We start from the raw sequence: 21794 nt of genomic DNA, 5'->3' as shown, positions 1-21794 counted from the left end.
TCACATTAGTTATAATATAATGGTGTAGAAAATAGTATTTGGAAACAATATATATGTCATATGGAATATAAGAAGCGTCATATACGCCATAACTTCATATCCTTAAGAAATAGAATATTCCCCGATGGTATCAAAATGCCAAACATATTAGTTTTGCCAGAGTCTGCATGTAGCGTTGCAACTTGTCCTGTCACCAGTCGACAAAATGCCTGGTACACACAAAACCAAACCGATATCGAACCAGGTATGATATATAAACTTCAGTTGACAGGGGAAGCAGAAATGTTACCTTGTTGGATTATCAGTGATAACAACAGCGACTGTGACAAGCTTGATGATGAATAGAGAGTCACGTGACCTATGAAGCAAATGTGATAACAGGCCTAGAATTTGCCATCAAATAGATATATTAAATACATACGACATTTTTGCACATTTCGGGGTTCCAAGAGAGCGATAATAAGTGATTGAACGTTCAGAGTTCAATGGTACTGAATGCTACCACATCAGTTTGGTTCAGTACAACAACATCACAGAACAAGCAGCACGCTATACACGAGAGCCTTCGCTCCATATTTGCACCATGCATTACATTGAATTAATGAATGAATTCATATAATGCCGTGTATCATAGAAATATTGATACATCTTTTCGTACTTTGTATCGCTGCCGGCTCGTCACAGAGTGTAGACACTTTAAACAGATACCAAAAACCATTAGTAGACATGACATTTATATTACTATGGCAATTACGACTGGAGTTGTTCCCCTTGTTTATGAGCTCTCTGACTTTTAAGAGGTGTCATCCACTAGGTATTGGAGTAGATAAGACGCTTGTTTGAGACAGCGCTGAACAAATTGTGCTTTGGTGACTGTATCTCTAGACCTAGACTGCGCGTCATCTAGAGCGGAGCTTTCTGGCCCGCCATTTCACCATATTTATCTTGTGGTTAGTATGTATTGCCGTATCTTGCTGTATATTCGAAACCAGAGGACAAAATGAATGATGCAATGAATATCCAAATAGCTTACAAATCCATGGATTACGTTTATCGTCACAAATCAGAGTAATGCATTATGTGCATATAAATGCGAAATTAAGCATTTAAATATTCACTTTTAAGCATGTTTTAAGCTAACATTTTACTTAGTTAAATGGGGAAACAGATATTGCACAGCATCAACATTAAACGACAAAATCGATCTTCCTTTTAAACAATAAAAATGAAACAATGCAAACGCGAACGCTTATGACATTTTTGGGGTTTTTTTTTTGTTTTTGTTGTTGTTTTTTTGTTTTTTTGTTGTTTTTTTTTATGTTTTTTTGTTTGTTTTTTGTTTTTTTGTTTTGTTTTTGTTTTTGTGAAGTATTTATAACCAAGCATAATGGGACGAATGGACTACAATAAAGCATCCTACCGTTCCGCCTATACTCGTAATGGTCTAGGTTATCGTGGTAGTCAAGTCGTCCTCCTTCTTGGCCTGCTCTAGTGTCGGATAAATAACATTTCTTCAGCACTGAACTAAATCCGAACGATTTACACTGGAAGTAGGTATTTCTGGTGCACTCTTCTGCGCATGCGTCCAACGAAACGTTCTCCATGATGGCTTTATAAGAACTAGGTTTTGGTAATGATGAGTATGGCCACTTTTCAAACAAGTCACTTACTTCACCTAAAGAAGAAATGAAAACGACTGTTATTACAATACAATTATATGTGCAATGTTTGAATAGAGAGGTTAAAAATGTCAAAGCAAATTTTAATCATTGCTTTGAGGGATGGTCGACCGTTTCTTTTTATAAGAAAACGACTGTTATTACAATACAATTATATGTGCAATGTTTGAATAGAGAGGTTAAAAATGTCAAAGCAAATTTTAATCATTGCTTTGAGGGATGGTCGACCGTTCTTTTTATAAGAAAATCCACTTTTTCAATTGGCTTATTCAAACATCATAGCTGTTCATAGAATGGTAGATTTTCTTTCGTTTCCGCAAGAAACTATGAACAAAAACGATTTTTATTTTTGAACAAAAATCAAAGACTGGTAGATTATATTTGTACTGGTTTCACTTTAATTCTGCATTCGCGGTTCGAAGTTGTACGGAAACGTTTCTGATTGTACCGTTCATCCATTTTCGTCACGGAGTATTATGAAAGTGATTGTAGACATCTGATTGGCCTATCAATCAGTCTTTGTCACCGTAGCTCATGAAACTGCAAATATATATCTGGTTTGACTGTTAATCAGTATTTCTCATGGTAGTCCATGGGACTGTTAATACAATTATGATTGGCCTGTTAATCAGTAGTTGTCATCATAGTCCAAACAAAACGGTAAGTTGACATCTGATTGGACCGTATATGTGCGTCGTTGTAGCGGATTTTTGCAGAAGTTTGCAAACAAAATTTGTTTCATACCCCGATGAAACTAAAAAATAATTGACATCAACGCTTATAATTAATTTTTGAAAATGATTTTCTAATTTAAAACATGTTTTATGTATAATTTTACTGGTTTTAAATGGGATTATTTTTCTCAAATCAATAAGTAACGTCAATTGTCGTATTGTGACGTCACATTTTTCGCGCCATTCTCGGAATTTCTTTCATAGAAGAATGAAAAGAATTTTTCGACCAATCACATTTGAGTATTTACCATGAAATCAAAGAAAAATTAATTATTGTGATATGATAGTAACATTGCCTTTTAATCGAATATGCAAATAAACAACAAAAACAAATGTTTATTTTTTTTTATTATTATTTCTTTTGATTGAAAATTGTATTTTGATAACACTACAAAAAAACTACAACCTACATGTACATCATTCAGTCTCAATCGCGTGATCCTTAATGACACAAGAGTGATCGGAAATCGATATGTTAACAATATTCAAAAGAAATTTACATACTTTTCAATAAAGGATTGCTATTTGGTAATGAGAAGTCAGCGGAGGAATTGCGATGTTTGAGTAAAATAAAGTCAATGACAGCAAAGCAAGACAAACCTCTTGTTCTTTGAAATAAGGCGACATCATTAGACGTCACAAATTCTGCATAACCGGCAGGAAGTATACCAGACGACATGTTGGAAATTGTACAGAGACCGGAATTCCGTGCGTAGGAGAAAGACATGCATGAGTTTCCGAAGGTTATACATTTCTTCTCACAGACAGACACTGACTCTACGTCATCGAACTGCCAACAGGAGCTAGAGTACCGGTCACATGGAAGGTCAAGGTCGTCAGACCAGGCGAAGGAGGAGGACAGCATCTGACAATCTGCACGTGAGAATCAATTCACGAGCGTCAATATATGTAGCTTAATATAGAAAATATACCACACATCCATACCAGTGTAAATATATTTTTCTATGGATGTTATTTCAGTGGTTTTACTTGAACAATCTAATTCAAATCTAGATGGTTATTATCACTACGTCACATGAACATCTAACATCCCATAAGGGGTCGCGTTCTGATGACCTTTTGGATCTGCCAATCAAATGACTACTTCTAGAATCTCGGAGGTAAATTTTGTATGTCCTGATAAGCATGACTAGAGTAAATAGCTTGCAAAATATGTCAATTTGTTTCAAGTTATTTCGTCCCAGAAAGCATATAGTTACAAGTATATTAATGTTTAATGTGCTTATGGAGTAAAGATATCAACAATTTCAAATATATAACAAGGAAACTAAGTCACGCGAGGTGGGGAAAAACCTCCGGGCCTATCTAATACCAGGTATGTATTTACGACCATCAATGATATTATTTATGGCTATAGGGTAGCGCTCCCAACAGTTTCAAATATGTAAGCAATAAACTACAGGTAATCCCTAGGGGCGGGGACAAACCCCAGGGCATATTTTAACAATAGCATTGTCCTTATCTCTTAATTACTAATGTAACAATATCATATACTGTTAAGTGGTAGGGATCGCAATGGCTTCAAACAAATAAAAAAGAAAGAGAAAAAAAAAACACACACACTTCTTATTAGGTTTGGAATATATATTTGAAAAAAGACCCTCCATTCCTTTACGGTCGCTGTCATTTCTTGTGAAATACGATTGCAGTATTTCCTATTGTCATTGACAAATTGATTATCTTCAAAAATATGTAACACATGTTTGCATATTCTTGACGTCTAACCACTTACTATCCTTACACATTGTGTATGTACTTTCGGACGGCCCTGTACTTCCCCCCATAAGTATATATGCTTTACTCTAATATAACTGAAACGCTGTCAGCACAAACCAATAAACGTTGAGCCACAAATTGTGTACTCTTGAATTAATTGTGTGGTATCATTATTCGTGGAACCATGATAAAAATGTTCACTGAACATCATTGACGCATAAATATAACATTTGGATTAGGCTAATGAACAATTGTACCGTTCCCATGAATGTATAGTAAATATTAGGTTAAAAAGGAAATGGTTCTGTTTTCCAAGTAAGGAACTTAAAAAACATGAATGATTTCTTCTAAGGGCACTTTAGTCTAATAAATATCTCGAGGAGTGGCATTTTCCCCTTTCCCTTGACCACGGCTCGATTTTCCCTTTAATTGAGTGTTTGTAATTGTGAGGAAGGCTTTGGGTTCTTCGTGAGTCTTTACAACGGAAGCTATAACTCTTTGTCAGCGCTCAGCATTTTGGGAGTGGGACAACTGATTTGCCAGTTGTAAGTATAATGTGACTGGGTGGGGTGTCCTGCTGTGTGTCATCGGCAGTATGCATCAGTTAGGTAGCACTATAAATCGGCAAAATAACACATGAGACTTAAGAACATACTGCGGCTTCCTAAAACACACGCTCTCACCACACACTCTTACCTCACGCATGCATATCGCTTGCACATGCTCTCTCGACCGTCCTCAAATGCCGGTTGCTTTTGACAATATCAATAAACCAAAACAAACTATTCCCTCTCGAGACAACAAGACCAATATAACAGTAACAGTGACGTCACAAAAGATTCACGTTCACACTCGCGCCAAATTTGATAGTACTAGAGCAGCGGCCACTACTGCCCCATAGTAAAGTAACTGTGAGTATAGCTTATACGAAGTCAGTATAATGTGATGTACAAACCACACATATGGCCCGGATTTTTTTAGGACAAACTGCTAGTCATTATATCCGTGAACGATCGAATCTTTATGTTGTGCCCGGGGATATTTTTTCTATTAAAGAAGAAAACTTGAATGTAAGGCATTAGTTTCCCCATCCTGTTAATGAATCACTCTCCCGAACATTCAACCGAAGTTTTATTTTCCAAGAATGCTCGATCGCGATTTAAATCAAAATAATGTTCCCAAAACAACATTTATGTATATTGTCAATACGGAACATTAAATCGATAGGCGTAAGCGAACTTCCGACTAACACGAACTTTTAACAAAACTATCACTAGGGAGCAGGAGTCAAAAACTAGATACAACGGGAGACCAGCAATTCCATACTGTCTGTATTGACACAGAATCGATAATAACTTAACCAAGGGCCCAGGTACAGACATTATAGACGATATCAGTATTAAACCACCAACCATGTATTATCCAAGTACCAACAGGATCTACAATCCCAGTACCAACTGGATCTATAATCCCAGTACCAATATGATCTACAATCCCGGTACCAATATGATCTATAATCCCAGCACCAATATGATCTACAATCCCAGTACAAACAGGATCCACAATCCCAGTACCAATATGATCTACAATCCCAGTACCAATATGATCTACTATCCAAGTACCAAGAGGATCTACAATCCCAGTACCAACAGGATCACCAATCCCAGTACCAATATGATCTACTATCCAAGTACCAAGAGGATCTACAATCCCAGTACCAATATGATCTACAATCCCAGTACAAACATGATCTACAATCCCAGTACCAACAGGATCCACAATCCCAGTACCAATATGATCTACAATCCCAGTACCAATATGATCTACAATCCTAGTACCAATATGATCTACAATCCCAGTACCAACAGGATCCACAATCCCAGTACCAATATGATCTACAATCCCAGTACCAAGAGGATCTACTATCCAAGTACCATTAGGATATACAATCCCAGTACCAATATGATCTACAATCCCAGTACCAATATGATCTACAATCCCATTACAAACATGATCTACAATCCCAGTACCAACAGGATCCACAATCCCAGTACCAACAGGATCCCCAATCCCAGTACCAATATGATCTACAATCCCATTACAAACATGATCTACAATCCTAGTACCAACAGGATCCACAATCCCAGTACCAATATGATCTACAATCCCAGTACCAATATGATCCTCTATCCAAGTACCAAGAGGATCCATAATCCCAGTACAAACGGGATCTATAATCCCAGTACCAACAGGAGCTACAATCCCAGTACCAACAGGAGCAACAATCCCAGTACCAATATGATCTATAATCCCAGTACCAACAGGAGCTACAATCCCAGTACCAATATGATCTATAATCCCAGTACCAACAGGAGCTACAATCCCAGTACCAATATGATCTATAATCCCAGTACCAATATGATATACAATCCCAGTACCAAAATGATCTATAATCCCAGTATCAACAGGAGCTACAATCCCAGTACCAATATAATCTATAATCCCAGTACCAATATGATCTACAATCCCAGTACCAATATGATCTACAATCCCAGTACCAACGGTAGCTACAATCCTCGATCCCAGTACCGACACATCCTCGTATCCAGTACATGACAAATCCCAGTATCCAAGTAGGACTACTCGAATCCCAGTACCACACAACTGATCCAGTACCGAAACCCTCGATCCCAGTACAACAATCCTACGATCCCAGTACCGACAATATCTACGAATCCCAGTACAAATAATCTCGATCCCAGTACAAACATATCCTCGATCCAGTACAAACCATACCAATCTCGATCCAGTACAGACCCAATCCGAATCAGTACGACACAATCCCGATCCAGTACCGACAAATCTCGATCCCAGTAAGAAACTGATTACCCAGTACCGACACAATCCTACAATCCCAGTACAAACACAATCCTCGATCCCAGTACCGACACAATCCTCGATCCCAGTACAGACAAAATCCTCGATCACAGTACTGACATAATCCTCGATCCAAGTACAGACACATTTCCTCCATCCCAATACATACACAATCCTCGATCCAGTACCGACACAACCTTCGATACCAATACAGACGCAATCCTCGATCCCAGTACAGACACATTCCTCTATCACAGTACCGACACAACCCTCGATCCAAGTACATACATTATCTTCGATCCCAGTACCGACACAACCCTCGATCCCAGTACCGACACAACCCTCGATCCCAGTACAGACACAATCCTCGATCCCAGTACCGACACAATCCTCGATCCCAGTACAGACACAATCCTCGATCCAAGTACAGACACAATCCTCGATCCAAGTACAGACATAATCCTCGATCCCAGTACAGACACAATCCTCGATCCCAGTACAGACACAATCCTCGATCCAAGTACAGACACAATCCTCGATCCAAGTACAGACATAATCCTCGATCCCAGTACAAACACAACCCTCGATCCCAATGCCGACACAACCCTCGATCCCAGTACCGACACAATCCTCGATCCCAGTACAAACACAATCCTCGATCCCAGTACCGACACAATCCTCGATCACAGTACTGACATAATCCTCGATCCAAGTACAGACACATTTCCTCCATCCCAATACATACACAATCCTCGATCCCAGTACCGACACAACCTTCGATACCAATACAGACGCAATCCTCGATCCCAGTACAGACACATTCCTCGATCACAGTACCGACACAACCCTCGATCCAAGTACATACATTATCTTCGATCCCAGTACCGACACAATCCTCGATCCCAGTACCGACACAATCCTCGATCCCAGTACAGACACAATCCTCGATCCCAGTACCGACATAATCCTCGATCCCAGTACAAACACAACCCTCGATCCCAATACAGACACAACCCTCGATCCCAGTACAGACACAATCCTCGATCCCAGTACAGACACAATCCTCGATCCCAATACAGACACAACCCCCGATCCAAGTACTGACACAATCCCCGATCCCAGTACATATACAAGCCTCGATCCCAGTACATACACAAGCCCCGATCCAAGTACCAATATACTTCTATTCCAGTACCGACACAAGCAATTATCCCGGTAAGAAGACAATCGGTATTAAACAACGTTTTTCCCCATTTAAAATATCAATAATGTGAAATGCGATGACGTCAATTGATCACAATTAAAACTGTGAGCAAATGATGATTGTTTTCTTTTTGTACACCTTTTAAGCATCAATTATTTCTTATTTCCATAAAGAGGGCGCTAAAATAAAGTATTCTTATACTTGGTGCAGCCTGATTTCTGCAGCAAACAATCGTTAATCACGCTCATCCCAGCAATCAATTGATGATAACTAATTACGGTTGCACTGTCATCTTTTAAATCATTTCGATATAAGTGCAGCCAGCCAATTCTTGCGTGCTTCTATCAGGGGAAATTAATTCGTGTGGAATATAGTTCTTTCGCCATAACAAACAATTCATCATACACAAAAATGAACCTTTCCGATAAACATGACAATAAATTCATATCAACGAAACTAAGTAGAGATCCATCAAAGTGCTGAGAAGAAGACATGAATCATTTAATAAATATTTCTTTAGGGAATGAGTTCTGTTTTTGCATTGTTAACGTCCCTTCAACAGCTATTGTCAGCTGAATAGTGTGAGTCCAACGGTCGTAAACTTTCGAACTATAGATTAAATGTTTAACTTCGAAAGTAAAGTATTCCCACTAGATAAAACAAATATACGCAAATTATTCAAACACAACAAATCTGAGGTATTAAAAAAGTGGGAAATCATATTTCAAATTTTCCTTAAAATATCATAACATGAAGCAATAAAAAGGTCAGATAAAGTTATACTTATCTTATAAAACACACATTTGCGATAAGATGAACAGCTATTTTTTAAATGAACGGGAAGAAACCATTTACCTGATTGTCGAGTTTGCGTAACCATAAACAGCAACAACGGAGACACAAATACACTAAAACAAGCCATAGTGATGTTGATAATTCTAATTCGTGTCATTATAGATCAAACAACAGGAACAGCGTGGGAACAAAGGAGGGGCACGAAGGGGGGGGGGGGGGGGGGGGGGGGTGTATTTTCGTACGTGAGATACAAGTTGAATTGTCCTTTTGAAGTAAATAACAGGAAGAAAAATATATTTATTATTTATAGCACACCCATCTTGCGTCTGAGGCGATAAAAGAAACTAATTTGTTGTTAAGTAATTAGATTGGACTGAATTAAATAACCCTTTCCACCCAGTGGTCTGTCCCAGTTCCGGCAGGTGTACGGAAGATCGGCTTCATGTCGGCCATCTATTTCCGATATCAGTACATCTGTTCGCGCCGACATACTTAGATACGTCACTATAGTCTGTATCAGATAAGCAATAATATGTTGTATCGCCCGGTAAATGGTTATTCTTGTCACAGTCATGTTTGCATAATGCATTGTGATAGGAAAAAACTGATTTTACTCCATATATTTAGCAATAATCATGTCCCACACACGACCTAGTGAACAGATAACAGTTTGTATTAGATGTGTGTCAATTTCACTATGTATCAGAAAAAAACTTGAAAACATGCCGATCCCCAGTTCCATCCCGTCAAAGGCGCTTGAAATCAAGCGAATCACATTGATAACAAGCGCCGAGAAAATGAGTTTTCGGGATCTTAATCTGCGTCACGCATACCTGTTGGTTTGGTTAACGTCATATTAACAGCCAGGGTCATTTAAGGACAAGCCTGGTTGTGGAGGTGGAGGAAAGCCAGAGTACCCGGAGAAAACCCACCGACCTACGGTCAGTACAAGACAACTGCCCAACGTTGGTTTCGATCTCGCAACCTATCAGCATTTGTGTGACATAATGTTTTGTCATTAGATAATACATACCAACCGACCTTAGTTTTAAGTATAAACAGTGTGATAACTGCTATTTCTACTTTGGCGCCGTCGCTGTTTCTTCCTGAACCTTTAAATAAATCCTATTCAAACTATCGACTGGTAAACACGTGACTAGGTCATTTACGAATTCCGCTTGTCGCTTGCTGATGAATCGTAAAACTAGTAATCTCCCTTCCCTGACATATTGGTATATTTTGTGTTGTTCTGCCGAGATTGAATGGCATTCAAAATAGATACGGGAGTCTACGCATCACTGACGAAGCTGATGTTTAATCTAAATAACTGTTTTAGATGCTAATTAGATTGTTGTATTAAACCAACGAGACGTTATCAACGCAAACATATAATTACCAGGGAGTTATCTAATGTCGACAATAACAGTAAACAACTTAAAACAATAAAATTCGTAAAATAGACTGCACTTTTACAACACATAACCGGGGGCGTGATAATGAATATAGGGACATGAAAAAGAAAGACACATGTTGAAGAAATTAACTAATAGTACACGAAAACAAAGATCGTCAGTGGTACATTCAAATGCCGTTATCTCGAAATCTGATAATTCGAAGATATATTCATAATCGAACTGAATATCCAGCACCAATTAAAATGTTTCCAACACATATGAAATATATAGAGGTTACACAACGAGTGGTCGATTGATATGGTATTTATGTCAGACGAATAAGTTAATTTTTAAAAGTTACAAAAAAACAGGAGCTTTAGCCTTCAGTAACTTTTAAAACAAATAGCTTACGAGTGTGAAATAAATTCCATTTTCAAAAATCACGAATCGTTTGACCTGTTTCAAAGGGGAACGTGGCCAGGTCTTTTTTCGCTTGTGCAAATGAGGTGTCGTCAATAACAATTGCATCTCGGGTCAAAGTTTGAATTATTGACCAATAAGAAAACTGGAAGGTCATATTCTACTAGCGGAATATAGCATATATATATATCCAACAATCGCCACATTTATACGATGGTTGAGAGTGGAATAACACAACGTATTGTGGTAGAAACTCTATTATCTCGACGATTTGTCATGGACTCACTGACTTAACGCTGTTTGGCAGTATACAAATTGTACGTATTGGTAAGTTGCGGCGTACATAAATATTGTACAAAGGCAAAGATAAAATGATACAATTTTACCATAGGAAAACAATATTGTTTACACTTAAAGTGTACCTTGGATTTGAATGGGATTCCGGAACTCCGCACAAAATATAAATTTGATTTTTATGCAACTTTGAAAAAAAATCAGCATGTATCTTGAGCAGGCCATAGAGGGGAGGACCTTTCTATAATACCAAGATGAACAAAACTGAAGACTCCATACAACGGCAAAATACAAAGAAAAGAAAGAGGAATAAAACGATTGTTCCGGGAGAATAAGGGTCCTCTATTTCATCGACGACACCCGCCCTACAATGTACGTATCTAGGTTAAATTCCGGTTAATTCACAATCTAATTAAAATCTAGATGGTCATTCTCACTACGTTACATGGACATCTAACAACATCCCATAAGGGGTCACGACGGGGTGACCTTTTGGATTAGCCAATCAAATTTCTACTTCCAGAATCTTGGAAGTGAATTTTGTATGTCCGAATTAGCATGAGTAGAGTACATAGTTTGCATAATATGTCAATTTGTTTCAAGTCATTTCGTCCCACACAGCATTTAGCTATATAAATCTGTGCCGAAATGGTTTGCTTGAGATGCATGCTGTGACGAAATGTTTTGCTTCGATTACATCCACAATATGACAATTCGGCCTGAAAGTGAAATACACACATCTCAAATGTCATCAGAACGTGACCCCTATGGGATGTTGTTACATGTTCAGGTAACGTAGTGAGAATGACCATCTAGTTTTCAATTACATTGGTTAATTCACATTCTCAAAACGAAAAAGAGGGATTCGGTGTTGAAGTAAGACATTGAAGTCCATTTTCAATCGACCCCTTATACACATAGTACCATATTGGAATGTGTCCAGGACGTTTGGCTGTTCTTTCCAACCGGACTTGTACTTACAGATATTCACTCATTTCTAAAGAAGACAGGATGTAATTAGACGCGTCCATGATGTTTCGTCCTCCGTATGACCTTGTTTTCCTTAAGTATTATCATATGTCCCAGTTGTGAAGTAATGACTTTGTCAACAACATCTCCAAGATGCCAATATCTAAAGGTTGACGAGTAAAGACCAAGACTACTCATTTATAATGAATTATAATGATAAAATGAAAACGCCTTTCTCGTAAAATTGACGATATGTTTTTTTCATTCAATGTATGATACAACAATGGTATACCCCATTCAGATGCTCCAGAGACGTGGCACAAGATGATCCGGGGAATTCACCTTGTTTCCGTTTAGGATGTTAATTAGTGATGTCAATACGTGATAGGTCGATACCGACACACTCGTTAATGTGTGCCCGTAAACCATTACTGGCTAGGGAAGTTGTTATCGCTATTTGTTTATGTCATAAAATATAGGTTTTTATCTTAAAATCTTATGTTCGGCTTAGCTTTCTTGGAACGCTAACAAATTAATAACGTGGTATATGCCAGGAGGTACTGGTCCATTGTCCTAATATATCACGATAGAAAAAAAACCGCCCAATAGCATAGCTCCATTACCGTAATTAGGAATATACAGAGAGCAAAAAGCTAGGTTCTGTTTTATCAAGCCAAATATTTTGAAATGTAACTTTCTTTAGAAATAATTCCTCGGGAGATCGTGTGTTATGTCATCTTCAATATTTCTTTTATTTTCATGAAATGCTGGAAGTATTTTCTTGTTGTTTTTTCTATTTTTTTTTTTTTTTTTTTTACACAAATGATGGAATTCACCGATCCATATTAAACTACATGCTATATTTATATTCGGTTTTTCGATGACTAGACCGGCATATACACTGTCAAATTCGTCAAATAAATTACCTACGCTCCCTAAAGAATTGCCGACAATCTTCTATATCTTCTTTTTAGGGGGCATTAAAGAGACCAAACCGGTATTTTTATTTGCCCCTGTAAGGAAGGCTTTGGGTTCTGTCCCTTAGCCGAGACATACCAGAGTCTTCAAAAATAGTAGTCGCTACTGCTGCTTAGAGATGAGCATTTTGGAAGTAAGACGACTGGTTTGCCCGTTGTCAATATAATGTGATCAGGTGGGGTGTCCTGCGGGGTGTCTTCTGCAGTATTCTTCAGTGTGGTAGCACTACATGTATAAATCGTCTGGACTATCACAAGGAGACTTTACTCCAACATACCGCAGCCTCTCAAAACACACATACGCACTCACCACACGCATGCATGTCGCACGCACGGGAGGCCGTCCTTTGATGACGTTAGCTGTTAATAGGACGTTAAACAAATAAAACCAAACCAAAACCAAACCAAACCTTTTACTTGACGTCGTACCAAGTTTATTTTGGGATAAGGTGTGTATAACAAATATGCATTTATAGCATGAGCTGCGTCAACTATCTCAATCTAAAATACCCTATTTTATCTTTATGATTTAACTCTGATCAGATTAACTTATATACAACGCATGTCTAGTCTAGCGTATGAACTCTAATGATATATACACTGTAGGCTTTAATGTAATTGTGCGTTATTTTCCGCGGGGTGGTGTGTACCCTAGCTAACGCCAACACAGTTATACGCACGAGCAGTATGTTCTAACAGCGCAGCGAGGCCTGTGTACACCGCCAAGACTCCTATTGAACGGTAAAAGTACACATGCATAGCAAATGTAATCTTCCATACGTTCACGCGCCATTCCGAAAACCCTGCACAGGTCGAAAAATACCACAAGTATCACTCGAAGCCTTTGTTACTTGTAGTCTCCAGCTGTTCAAAACATGTTTTCAGAACAGACCAGTTAATTGGAATGTTCTCGGTCTTATATACCGTGCCAAAGCAGGAAGCCTTGCTTTGAACTGAGGCCCCTCTCTGGTCTTTCCTGGTTATAATAGAATTGTACTTCCAATGTGTAGTTATGGTACACACAGCAATTCTACAAGTAGTTTGCATGAATCACAATTATTCGAGCTCCACTTGACTAACATGGATGAATATTTAAGTTTGTAATGTTTGTATTCGCTACAATACCTACGTTTACTTTGAAAATGTTCTCGAGAGTATCTAACAAAAAAAAGAACAAATATCATTGATGTTTACTTTGTTGTATGGTCTAGATTGAATAGCGCATAGTGATCCTTGTATATCCCAAGTCGCTTCCTATACCTAACTTGTCTAGATGTGTTGCTTTAAACCACATCAAATAGCTCAGCAGATTATTTGGTTTGGTTTGTTTTTGTTTAACGTCCTATTAACAGCCAATGTTATTTAAGGACGTGCCAGGTTTTGAAGGTGACAGTCAGTACCTGGCAACTGCCCCACGTAGGTTTCGAACTCCCAACCCAGTGGTGGAGGGCTAGTGTCAAAGTGTCGGTACACCATAACCACTCGGCCACCGCGGCTCCTAGATATTAGATCCTTGAGGATTTTTCACTTTCATTTCATACTGACTGATCATCTCAATTCATCTGACGAATTTCCCTTTTGGTTTAAGTCTTTAATGCTGGTTAGTCACCGGAGAGAAAGTTCGCCATTACAAGTAATAATACCAGAAATGTTTAAGGTAATGTACCAACGAAAGCAGATATCGCTTGGTGACAATACATTGGTAGCCTTTTAAGAATGTTTTGCTGGCATACCCAATTAGTCGTTTTTCTTCGCCGAGTATCAGCGATAGAGCTGCTTCATAGGCAAAACGCTGGCATCTGTGTCCAAGATGAACGTGTTCATTCAGTATGGTAAAGAGAGAATGATAGCTTTGATTAGCACATTTGTCAGGTTGAACTAAGTTTAACGTAGTTCCCTTCCCTGAAGGCCGATTTAGTGGTTACACAATCGCTGCAAATAGTTGAATAAACCCGTCTACAGTAGATTCATAGGCCAGGGAATGACTAACTCTTGATCAAATTTGTAGGTTTAGGCCAAATTGTAACTTCAGTTATCTTGTCGGGGTCGGTGGATTCTCTCTTCACCAGTGGTAATGTGCTCAAGATATGTACGCTCCACCAGTGAAAACTGCCAAACGTATGTCCTCTGTATATCATTTGCGGCTCTTCTGTGATAAGCCTTACATTTAGTCGTAGGAAAAACTCCAGCTCGAGCCAAAAATACCCTATCAGTGTTCAAAATCATATCAGCCAGACCCGACACACACATATCTGACATGGTTTACAGGGTCTTGGCAATTATATTTTCCACTTTAATCACCCCACTTACTGGTTAAAGACAAATATTTTAACGACCCACACATCTAAATCAGCAAATCAGCTGGTGTTTCACCTGAACGAAGTCCCCGAGGAAAATGTGTATCTTGGGGGTTTGTAGCTGTTTTCCTGAGTAAATGACATATGAAATGTGTATTTGCTATATACGATAATTAAGAGCAGGGTCTTTAGGTTTGGAAAATCAAAAATATACACTCCTACTGAAAATAGAGTGACGTAAAATTCGAGGTGTAAAAAGGCGGAATTCCCCAGATGGGGGTTCCCCAGTGAATTGTAAATGTCAGGATTACTGTCTTTCGAGTACCCGTGTGCTCTGATATGCCATTAAACCTATACAATACCAACATTTATGCGATAAAAGAATGTTAATTTACTATAAATCTCATCATTTGAACTTCAAATGATCAAATGAAGGGATGGGGTAACTAGAAATAACACATAGTAAAGTATTTAGTTGTGTGTGTCCTTTAAAGAAAGGTCGACCGGTAATATCCGTGGGAACCTTCAGCCTTCATACAGCAAAAGGATATTTGATGTCACGCATTCTCAGTAACCTATTAGCAATGTCCGCCATAAAACTATGCTCTGTCATGTAATCATTCCAAGCAAATCATCAATATTTAGGTCAGCTACCAAATCCGCCATTTCTACCGCACGTGTTCCCAGAGAAAATGGCGATATCCCTGTTCAGACGACCTCCAATTTGCTGTCATTCGCTGTCTTAATCAGTTTATCTATGACAACCAGACATGGTCTCTCGTTTTCTGTAATCCTTTCGAGAACAGACAGTTTAACTATTGTTACCGTAGATCCCGTGTCAACTAAGAATTCCAATTCAACATCCTGATACTTGCCGGTATGTACTGTATACGCCGTCGCCGCCGCATACTACACCAATTCCTGCGCTGTGAGACGCATCCGCCGTGCGTGTAGGTTTCCATGTCTAGAGTACTTATACAGCATTTTGATTGATATCATTTCCCGAAGTATAGTTCCAATAACTAAAAGTTGTGTTGTTCAGATGACCAAATGATCTTGGAGTTGTTTCAAAACTTTTTAACATACTTTTAAAGAATTTATGGAATAATGGGGAAAAAATATCCCCTGTTTATATAAATATTGGCTTCGGGCGATTATTGTTTTTCTCTCTCTTCTAGTCTGTTTTTCACACTGGTGGCCATTTACTTACGAATCGAAGACAAACGAAAAGCAGCATGATTTTTGTTTGTTTTTTATTTATTCGGTATACATTCAAATGTGCTATTAACTTGTGTGTATAGTGCACCACCAAGTCATATCACCTGATTAAGATATACAACAGTTTCGATATGTAATATCTCAAGCGCTTGGTAGAACAGAATGCAATTTTTATAGTTTCCGTTTCCTAAAAGCTTTATGGATCGGCGTAATGTATTGATCATGTAATTTTTCATCTTTTGTTTAAAATCTATGTTATGCCTTTGTGTAACCGGTTTGTGCTATCCCGATACAGGAAGCTTAAAATATATAATTTGTGGGACATAACGTCATTATAATACCATTAAAAACACAGGCGAAGTTGAAATAGCTAACTACTTACATCCTCTTCTTACGAAGTATGTGATCGAATGAATGTCCATTTCTACAAAACAAATCAATGATGAACTTTAGCTGATATATGTATCGTTCACAGCACGACATTTTCTGTCAGGCAATAATAAAGTACAAGAGTGCCAATCGAAGTCAGTGACACTTTAATGAAAACATACAACTGTCGATATGAAACTCCGTACGGTCAACGTTTGAAACTTTATGCATGTATATGGCTGGACTTAATGGACCAAACCATTAAAACAATCCATTTTCTTGACATACGTCGATAGTCTATACGAGTCACGTTGTGCCTTTTCCCGATATTACTAGGTATACAGTTAGCTAAGGAGATTGTTTGCCATTCATAGTCCTTAAAATACCATATGTTTGCATGAAGACATGCTGTAAAATTATAAAGATTGGATATTATTGTGTTTAGAATGATAAATACAATAGCATGTACCGACTGCATGATGGGAAGGAGAGCTCACTTAGATGTTGTCCATTCGAAAAGGTCAAAGTCCTATGTGAATTGAAAATAACGGAAGAACCAGCAAAAACAACAAAGACAAAAGGAAGGCATAGATAAAGACGAAAACGACATACACATATATCATTGGTACTGTAATGGTAGGTACGTGTATATATCGATTTTGAAGAAAGATCCCGATTGTACAATGGGCCTACATCAGATTGCCCATAACAATTAACAAACTGTTAAGACCTAAGACTGTGTACCTCTTATTGAAATATTAAGCATAGGACCCTACCCCAAATATGATACAAAAGGAGGCACATCGTCCCTCACAATTCTAGCGGTTTTTTTTAGTTCGAGTTCCAACCAAGTGATCTCATGCAATGATGGCAGGAAATAAAATGTCCTTGCCTGCAGGGCAGGTATCGTGTTCCATTTCACCATTTCACTGACATTGCTATGCTCCGATCAAGGGATTTAGCCATATTACATGAAGATCAATGAAAAGGCAGAAACAGAGGCAATATCAAGGATAATAGCTAAAAAAGTAAGACAAAAAAGTAATAGAATGGACAATAGTCCCACCTTACAAATCAGTCAACGGCAACAGCAAGTACAATTGCTAAGCAGGCCTGGCTGCAGATCAAGGTGAAAAGTAAACAGATGGTATCAGGTAAAATGAGAAAGGATTAACGTATATATGACCGCGCTTTAACACTATTGAAACGAAGATGTGAAAATGGGTGATCGGAAGGAGTGTAAATTAGGAAAGTGTTGACTAGAAGAAAAATATGATACAACCCGAGATCTTAATGAACTAGGGATCTCTAATGGATTCCATTGCTTGCTCAACTTACATCAGCAACCATTAAATGTGCAAAATCTCGAGGTGAATGATGCTTTCGTGGAGCAGAAAAAATTTACAAACGTTAAAAGCATGGCTGACAACATTCCTTGATTTATGTTATACAGAAAACCAACAAGCATTTTAACGATCATCCTGATTCCCTTGACGGCATGGTAATGAACGATACCATCTGAGATATATGTGCAATCGGAGGAGGATGCTTCCCTAACCGACGACATAAGTTTGATATAAATGTGGATGAATCCTACCTATGGAATGATACAAACATCCCACCAAATAGCAAAAATATTAAGAAAATGCATCAGAAAAAAAAACTGTTCGTATATATTTATATCACTTTCCTTTTAATCACAAAAGTAGTATAAACAGTTTTATCCTCGTAGTTTACGTTAGAATAAAATAATCATATAAATTTGTTCTAGAAGTTTCTAAATTTCAACATAAATGTAGATGACATATCTACATCCGTACATGCTTTAAGGAATTTTTTACAAGATGTAAACACCTTTTGAAATATCTGGGAATCACAGAAGGTCTGTATACTAATCTTCTGGCGATCAGAAACATATTAATACCGAAGTTACCGCCAATGATCTAGTTTTGATGAGCATACATTTGTTTTAAACCTTTTATAGAGAGCGCGGTGAAACAAACTCATAGAAAGGTATCTGAAAATAATTTATACAGTGGAACCTCTATAAATCGAACATACATGGGGCATGGATAATTGTTCGGTTTACAGAGGGTTCGGTTTGAAGAAGTTGATCGAAATGACCGGTTGAATTATGGATATAATTGGTCGGACAATGTTTTGTTTGAATCTAGGCGATAACAAAAAGGCACGTACGCACGTAGACAATTTGTTTTGTCTAAATAATATGAATATTATGAAAGTTAACCAATGTATATATTGCAGATTATATAAGAAAGGCAAATGACTATAACTGTAGTTTTAAACAGTAGTTGTACATGTACAACTGCACTTTACGATCGACCTACATTTTGTACTAGATATTGAAAAAAAAAATCCTGATATCCGCAAACAGGAAGTTAAAACATAAACCGCTGGTTTGACCAATTGAAATCAAATTCGCGGTAGTTTACAGAATATGCACATTAAAATGGATAAAAGACAAATCAAGGGCAGTTATCGCCAATTAAAATTTCATATATGTATGTTTTAAAGACATGTTTACTACGCCGTTATCAAAATAAATTGTTACCGAGATTTTCGCCTATTTTATTTTGCAAACTAGTCAGATTTGTCAAAATTGCGACAGCCGCAGTTACGTATTTTTGTCGTTAAGATGTTAAAATAAAAGTAGGATCTACCAAATGGTCGATTCATGTGTTAACATCATATTATTGCTAAAATCAAACGAGGTAAGTGGCTGGAAATGTGTTATTAGTTTGCAATTCAAGGCTTGCATGGAAAAGATTTGGTATATATTCATTGCATCTTTGTTTACCGTTATTTTTCAACACGCTTTATTTCCCCAAAACTTCCAGTCTATATTGTATGGGTTAGCTTTTGAACATTGTCAACAACACGGATCTCAAATTTTATCGATATTTTGTTATATGCATATTGCTACATTTCCAAATTTAGCATTTACATGTAAGTTTGTTTATTTTGTTCAGTTATAACGCTTTTATTCAATTAATATAAATAAATGAAAGTATTGTAAGTTTTCGTATACTCGGTGTAAACAACGGCCATGTGTGTAGTCTATGTGCAGTGCACGTTGTTATAGCCTCGTTCTCGACTCCGTGACACATCTCGCGGTAAATACACTAATGCCTCAAGGACTCCCCCGATCAAGCGTCTAGGCCAGTTGTCATTTTAACGTTTGAGGAGCGTGAATGAACATCTTGGAATGCCATTATTATAAACAATGTAGAAACATGTGTGCAACTAGAATTTTATGTTAATTGCGAACATGTGGCTTTAACACAACTAAGCTATATCTATACCTAGGACTTTAATATAACAACATATACATTAAAAGGGGAAAAAGTTAAATAAACAATGATTAGATCCAAATATAATTAATACAGTTAATTCCCAATAAAAACATGACTATCTAACTGTGTTGCTAATATTAGTTTAATAACAGAGACAGTTTTCCAATTAGGTGATGATAAATATTTTTGTTGCTCCAATTCGTGCGCAACATTAGTATTTGATGGGTGGTCAGGACATAGTGATATAGCACACATGCCGGGCGGCCGGGTTCCGATTACCCGATCGAACGTGAAAAGGTAACCTGTCCGACCACGTGGGGTTTCCTTTGGTTCTCCAGTTTTCTGTCTTGTAGGTAGGGCTTAGGAATTGTACCTGCTGTCACATTGTGTGATCGTTGGTGACGATTAAATTCGTGACACACCTCAATTTTGGCCTTTAGTTGAGAGTTTGCCCTTGTCAATAAGGCTTTCGGTTCTGTCCCTTGGTCGAGACATACCAGAGTCTATAAAAATGGTAGTTGCTACTCCTGCCTAGCGCTAAGCCTTTTATGAGTGGGACGACTGGTCCGTCAGTTGTCAGTGTAATATGACCGGGTGGGGTAACCTGCTGGATGTATTCGGAAGTTTGCTTCAGTGATGTAGTGCTATTAAGTCGGCATCAGTTCTATAATATCACAAGGAGACGACCACAAACATACTTCAGCCTTCAAAAATACACACGCACCTCGGACATAGCGGAGGCCGTCCTTAATGCCATTCGCGGTTGATATGATGTTGAATAATCTCAAACACGTTTCCTCCAACGATACGACCTCAGGCGCGTCCTTTCCGGCCAAATTATTTGTTATTAATAAAGGTTGTTTTAGGATATTGCGCCCTTTGTTGAATGGTACGATCTTCAGCTCGTTGTCTGTTATCATTTCAGCATTGACTTCTAGCATGTATTCATCTGTTGTACAGTTTAGTGTAGACTAAAGGTTGCACCCAAGTGCACCCCATTTGGACTTGGAGTGCACTCCGTTTGGACTCCAGGTAAACTTGGAGTGCACTCCGAGTAGACTCCGAGTCTACCTGGAGTTATATAAGACACCATGTCTGCCCCGGGTCTATATTAACTCTATTACATATGTACATGTATATATTAATACTTTGATGCTTTTAATATAATATATATATGAATAAATAGATGTTTACAAGTTCCTTTGTTCTGTTAATATTACTATTATCATTTGTTAAGTCTACTAGGAATATTTGTTTTATTGTTACATGTAATACATGGTATTACGATGCCTACATGTTAAATTTATATCTATAAAGACCCATAAAAATCGGATATACAATTTATGCTAGGATCAGGTTTCTATGAAAGTGTATTGCTTATTATTTCCTATGTTATTAAAATGTAATGCGAATGTATATTGTTTTTACTACGTACTACAAAGTAGCCTATGTTTTTTTTTGTATAAACAAGTTCCTGAAAATGCTACCAGACTTTATTTGGAGCCGGAAACTCCCT

The 21794-nt window shown here is 37.8% G+C and overlaps 1 protein-coding gene and 1 pseudogene across 1 annotated transcript in view; both read right to left on the bottom strand.

The window, feature by feature from the left end:
- The window catches only part of LOC117339633, a 30088-nt gene extending 20899 nt beyond the window's left edge, over positions 1-9189 (bottom strand). Inside the window, exons 1-3 of the mRNA XM_033901329.1 lie at positions 9087-9189; positions 3014-3286; positions 1421-1675 (exon numbers count right to left, since the gene is read on the bottom strand). Coding sequence (XP_033757220.1) covers positions 1421-1675; positions 3014-3286; positions 9087-9183 — 625 coding nt within the window. The 5' untranslated portion in view covers positions 9184-9189. The remainder of the gene's footprint in view (positions 1-1420; positions 1676-3013; positions 3287-9086) is intronic.
- The window catches only part of LOC117339720, a 344709-nt pseudogene that overhangs the window by 45244 nt on the left and 277671 nt on the right, over positions 1-21794 (bottom strand).

Source organism: Pecten maximus, chromosome 12 (genome assembly GCF_902652985.1).
Source record: "Pecten maximus chromosome 12, xPecMax1.1, whole genome shotgun sequence".
NCBI classification, from domain to species: Eukaryota; Metazoa; Mollusca; class Bivalvia; order Pectinida; family Pectinidae; genus Pecten; species Pecten maximus.
The sequence above is the reverse complement of the archived record's forward strand: the minus strand, read 5'-3'. Positions and strand labels throughout refer to the sequence as shown.